Genomic DNA, 6265 nt, shown 5'->3' with positions numbered 1-6265 from the left:
TTTTTCATAAAATTTAATTTTTCCTCAATGCTCATTAATTAACAACTAAGAAACTAAATGAGCCACAGTTAGCTCAACAGGCTCATTTTCATTTGTTGTCCCCGGCCAGTTATTAATTAAAATATAATAAAATTACTTATTATAGTCAGCACGTAAAAGCGATATATACAGATTAATAGTCAGAGGGGTACAACGCATAGCAATAAATAACAAGTCTAGAAGATATTTTGTGCTATAATATCTGTAAAATGTAGATTTTGGTTTTCACACCTGACGTTCTGCTGATTTTCACTAAAAGAAATCACAAATGTTTCTTTGGTCTGTTTAAACGCGACCTTCAATTACCTTCCCCTGTTTGTGTTTTGATCTGTGTAACAAATCAAAGTTCCAGAGTTAACTCTGTGCAATCAGTGGTTGCAGCTTATAAATGAGATGATTTATGCAGTTGTTTTTCCTACATTAGAGTTATCTGATTCCTTTGGGGAGTTTTGGACAAAACAAAGACATTTGATTACATCAGATTCGACGCATTATAACAGCCTGTGTTTCCACTGCTTTCTGACACTTTGCAGAAGAATAATGACTTAATAATTGATTTTGCTCTCATAAACTCTACAGTGACGATCACACAAGCTTCACACTGGTGAGAAGAGTCTTGTAAATCTTTCATTGATGAAACACTGCAAAATATTATATAATATATACACTCAGTGGCCACTTTATTAATAATAATACATTTTATTTCAAGATTCTTTACAATAAACAGTACATTACGTATATTAAAAATAGAAGGTAAAATCTAATGCAGAACAACATCTGAGCAACACCCCCTAACCCCTAACCCTGAGCCATAAATTCAACTTTTTCAAGTTTTTGTTGACACCGTCAGTTTTTAATTTAACTAAACGTTTATTGTTCAGGTTGTGGTCAGTGATGGTGAACTGGACTAACATTATAATGAGGTGTTTCTATCATTTACTCAAGAACTGTACAATTTTGAGGTACTTTAGGAAGTTTTCCGCTACTTTATTTATTTTGATAATTTCATTACTTATTTAAAGATTTAGATTAACGATACAAAATATAATCAACAAACATAAACAATAAAACTTTATTGTATCACAAACCACCCTGGAGTACATGAAGACATCGTACATAGAGAATAATATATAAACCACCCCCACCTTTCATTTATTATAATTAATTATAATTTTCTGGTATTAATAAAGAAAGTAAAAAGCTATGCGTAGCGGCATGACAGTGGCATCACTGTTCTAATCCATGAAAGCAAGAAAGCGAATAAGCGTATTTGCCATTTAACACCCCCTTATGTTTTAAATCTTCCATTGTGGATCTACAGAAATCTAAAATTTAGGGATAGTCTTTGCTGCTGTATGCAACAGTATTCCTATTAGTGTTGCTTTATGGGTATTTTTCACATATTAAGCTGCCAGTATTCACTGAAAGGTTGATTCACAAATCATATCATAGCGACCAATCATCTTTCACTTCACCCCAAACTGTCTGTACCATCGTATATTTACAGAACATGTGTACATAGGTACCAATTTCTTTTGGTTCAGAGTTTCACGTCTGTTATTATCACTGACACATATGTAAAATAAAAGTTTCTATGGCTACTGTAATTATTTAATTTCTTCCCAAATCAATTTTAAGCAGGGACACGATTCAGTTTTTCTGAAGAATCTGAAGTTAGTGTGGTAAGAAGTCCACGTGTTCGCTGTTGTGTCTCTGTACCAGCCTCAGTTTCTCTGCTTCCTCCCTCGTCTTCTCCACTTCCTCAGTGATCGTCTTACTTTGTCTCGCTGCTTCTTCAACACTGGAAACAAACTGTAGCATATCTGTGGCCTTCTGAGAGTCAACGATTGTTTTCTCCATCGTGGTCACAAAAGCCAGCGTCTTGGCGGTTTGTCCAGCTACAACGCGCACAAAAGCACTGGCGGCCATTTGATCACAAATGGTTTTGAGTGATTTCAGCTCTTCCACCAGCGGTTTGATAGTTTCCCTGAAATCTTGAGTTTTCTGTTCCACAGTCACCTTCTCAGACTTAATTTTCTGTGCTTTTGAAACTTTCATTCTGAAAAAAACACTAATGCTTTCCAGTACATTGACAGCAAGCCTTTTCCCACACAACGCACCGAAACCACCACCACTTGCACCGCCTGCTGCACCGACCGCCCCACCGTAAGTACCACCGATCGCAACACCGGCCGCAAAGCCGATGGTGAACCACGCTGCTTCCCTGACGAAACCATAAACTGGACCACCAGTGGCTTCTACGTCGACTGCACCGCCAACACCGCCACCAAACGCTCCCCCAACACCACCACCAAACGCTCCCCCAACAACACCACCAAACGCTCCCCCAACAACACCACCAAATACACTGCAGACAAACCCACCGGTTACACAGAGAGCGTTGATATCATCGCAAAGCCAGGCCCAAGCTGTGGCAGTAACTGCTCCAAATGCCCCAAATGCTGCACCAAAAACGCCCCCCCAAGGTGCACCAAGAACTCCTCCGAACACAGTGAGCAGACCTCGGCCCGTCTTTTTCTCAGAAACTTCCTTGTGCATATCATCATGAAGTCGAGCAGCTGTCAGCATGAAGCTCTCTGAACTTCTCTGAAGACGGTCTCTGCGCTGACTGTAGAGCTTTATGAAAGACGTCAAACTTGTGATGAGTTCTCCTTTCAGGTCGACTGAAGTGGCAAAAACTTCACGGTCCGCAAAATCAAATAAATTTTCCATTTGTATGTTTCCCTGTGACGATAATCCAGCTGATGCCGAGGCGAAGTCGTCCATTTGATGAGAGCTGAGGGTTCAGGACGAAGCTTAAGAGGCACAAATAGATGGTAAATTCCCACAAACAAAACCAGGAGTCCTTACTTTCCTTCCTGCGTTTGAAAAAACAAAAGAACAATTTCAAACTTGCTGACCTGAATCCAATGTCTCAGGCAATAAAACTTCTACAACTTCTGACAAGAAATGTGCGGAGAAAAAGCATCTCAAACAGCCAGCAGCTCAAAATCTCTGGAAACTGAAGAGAGCCACTCAAATATTTACAGGTCTATACTATTTTTAATTAAATTTGCATTTAACACAGCTGCATATTTACACAACAATCAGAGCAACATGATCAATTATGTGGAGTTATGCATCTGTCTACCTGCCAAATATTTACTCTCCTTTTAGCTCTGTTTTTACTCTCCACCAACTCCTGAGGAAAATATCTGGCTCTTTAGCTGCTTAATGCTCCGCTTTGTTCACCGGCAAGCTACTGACCAACTGTTTCTGTGGGTTTTTAAGAGCTTTTTCTCTGAAAACAGCCGCCTACAATGCTGATAAGAGCTGTGAGAAAACAGTAAAGTTGTTGTAAATCTAAGAATTCAAGATGAAAGACGCAAAAATGCTCTGCAGAGCTACAGAGAACAGCCGAGTCGAGTGAACGTTCACTGGATTTATCACCACGACTGACTTATTTCACATACAAGTAATCACTTGACACTCTGAATACAAATGTAATTGAACTATCTAAAAATTTTAGATGATAATGCAGAGTATGTTTTATGTGCAGAAAATTTTTCAAAAGAGAGGAGTGACTTTGTTATTTTAATCTCAGCCAGTGTCCTTAAGAAACGCCATCTATATGTAAACAATATTCTGTATTGCACCATCTGGTTTCAGAGTGAATTATTGTTCCAGTAACGTTGATTCATTTCTAAAGTGTGCTGCTGAACAGGTTGTCCATCACTTTTTAAGAAGGGGCGTGGCAACGGGGACGTAGTAAAAGTAATGTAGTAACATAACGACAAACGTAACTAGTTAATTAAGTAATTAATACCGAATAATAATTAAAGTAGTATTTTCTCTTGTTTAAGGAGTAATAAATAAAAAGTAACACAGTCCAACACTGGCCCTTGGACGTTTTCCCCACACAGTGTTGTTCCACTTTTGGATGATGAAAGTGAATTCCTGGAGTCTCATTCCTCCTGCTACCTGAACAGGTTTACACACCGATGATGACATTTAAAATCTCAGCAACAAGCTGCTGAGGTGCATTCTGGTCCTGCAGACAACACAGAGGACAAAATGCAACTTTTTAAAGACACAAATTCAGGTGTTTTTCTTATACTCACAGTCTGTTCCGCTTGTTTGAATGAAACGCCAGCTGCCTCAGTGATGCCTCCTCCGCTCTAAATAGATGGCGTTGTGGCGTTGATCCAGAAGATGACATCAGAACATTTTGATTTGTTCTTCGGGGAAAGAGCAGGGAGGAGCTGTTACAGTAAAACACAGTTTCCTGTCAAAATAAAGGAAACACATTGGCAATGATAAAACCGCTCACATCTAACTAGCAGAATAACTACATCAGTTTATAAACGGTGTATAACGGTTACAGACAGTATAAACACTCAAAACTAGTGCAGTCTAATACAACAGGTGTTTACTATTTTGTCCACCCCATTTACAAATACAAGGTGTGGACTAAATAATGCAAAACAGTTGAACAGCACCACAAACTACAGCCTCCTAAAGTCTCATACAGTTGTATCAAAACAGTTTACAGTTTTAACAAAAGCAGAACTTTAAAGCCAGCATGGAGGAGAATTCTTTGCATTGCCGAGTTCAGTCGTGACAAGGAAGCAGAAGTAGAAATAAAACCGCACGCAGCTCAGATTTAAGAAGAGAAGCAAAGAGGAAAAAAACAGACATATATACACACAAAACTAAAAATAATATTGACACAGACGGTATACAGAAGACTTCATTCTGTAATTCCCATGAAGACAATATCAATTTTTAAAGTTTTAAATATGTGCTAATTATTCAGTTCTCTTATAGTTGAAATGTATCTTTTTAAAATTAAACATCTGAAAAATAAATACTAATTTAAAATTGTTTAATTAGCTGTGTCTGCTGGATTAGCTAAGCTTAGTCAGCAATAACAACAACTTAGTGGCCGTGCAGTGTTGTGGATTAGTTAAGTCATTTTATTAAAAAAAACAAATGTAACTTTCCAAAAATCCATTACAGTCCCTGGGAAAATTTAATTAAATGATTAAAATGTTCATGATTACATGAATATTTTCTGTAAAAATTAACATCTATATGTTAATATTAATTAATAATATTCATTTAGTTGCTTTGAATGTTTTTACGTGCACGTCATCTTCCTTTGCCATTTCAGCCCACAGCTGTTTAGTAAAGTTTGATGCTGTTCTGATGCTTTTGGTTGGTTCTCATGTTTAAATTTGCAGCGCCGCCCGTCTGCATTACACTGCCTCAAAGCTGTCTTTTGAAAACAGTTGAAAACATTCATCAATCAAAAATTTAATGTAATAAATTACATTGCTTTGATAAAGTAACTGAACTAGTTACACTATTATATCATTTTAAATACATTAACTTGTAATCGGTAACAAATTACATTTACAAATTAGCCTTCCCAACACTGTGGCCTTGTATTGTTTTGATGTTTGTTCAACCTGCTTTAAGGACCCAGTAATATATCTGTGGCCACTAGGGGGCAGAGAAACTGCTAAAAAACAAGTGTAGCTCATCCTGGCAAGCTGTGGCTGAGGAGAGGACTCACACATCCAGTCAGGGATGACCTTTAGCCTCAGGTTTATCTCCCCGAGGGTAAACAAAGGAGCACATTAACACTCATTAGTGTCGTTTGCCACAGTGCAGATCCAAGGCTCTGTTCATTAAGAGAAGAGGAAGTGCTGGTGTCAGGTTGTACGGCACTCACTGTTAAAAGTAAAATACTACAAGTACTTATGTCAAGTTTGTTAAGAAATACTTACAGCACGCATCTCTACCTGAAACCAAAACTTGCATTCTATTTTCAACAACATGCTAACACTGTAATGCTAAGCTAACGTTCATTGCTTGCTACTAGCTAGGCCACTTGGCGATGTTCCATGCACAGATGTTTCTCACCTGATGAGTTTAATCCAACGACCCCTGGTCCTTTCTTCACATCATCTACACATGGAAGCTCTTTGACGTTAGCTTCAGTCAAAGAGAGAAACAGTTAGGACGTCACAAATGCAACTTTTCGGTTTGCCGTCAATCTGCATTTCCCAAAATGTCAACTATTCCTTTAAACAGTGCTACGACTTCATTGTCACTTACAATCCGGAGATCATTTCCAAACAATATCTGGAGACGGTGAAGGTCACGACATATTATTTACATCACTTTCATTCTTATCAAACCGTTCAGTGATTCCTCGTGT

The 6265-nt window shown here is 38.2% G+C and overlaps 1 protein-coding gene across 1 annotated transcript; it reads right to left on the bottom strand.

Moving 5' to 3' along the window:
• Positions 1-1562: 1562 nt before the first annotated feature.
• On the bottom strand, positions 1563-6041 carry LOC119915943 (keratin, type II cytoskeletal 1-like). Its single transcript, XM_038735743.1, has 3 exons — positions 5968-6041; positions 4161-4324; positions 1563-2918 (listed from the first exon to the last, which is right to left on the bottom strand). The coding sequence occupies exon 3, from the start codon at positions 2824-2826 to the stop codon at positions 1714-1716; it is 1113 nt and encodes a 370-aa protein (XP_038591671.1). The 5' UTR covers positions 2827-2918; positions 4161-4324; positions 5968-6041; the 3' UTR covers positions 1563-1713.
• Between the last annotated feature and the right edge of the window lie 224 nt (positions 6042-6265).

This window comes from Micropterus salmoides, unplaced genomic scaffold, assembly GCF_014851395.1.
Source record: "Micropterus salmoides isolate LMB-PRFRI ecotype aquatic unplaced genomic scaffold, ASM1485139v1 Ms_hic_scaffold_21, whole genome shotgun sequence".
Taxonomy (NCBI): Eukaryota; Metazoa; Chordata; class Actinopteri; order Centrarchiformes; family Centrarchidae; genus Micropterus; species Micropterus salmoides.
The sequence above is the reverse complement of the archived record's forward strand: the minus strand, read 5'-3'. Positions and strand labels throughout refer to the sequence as shown.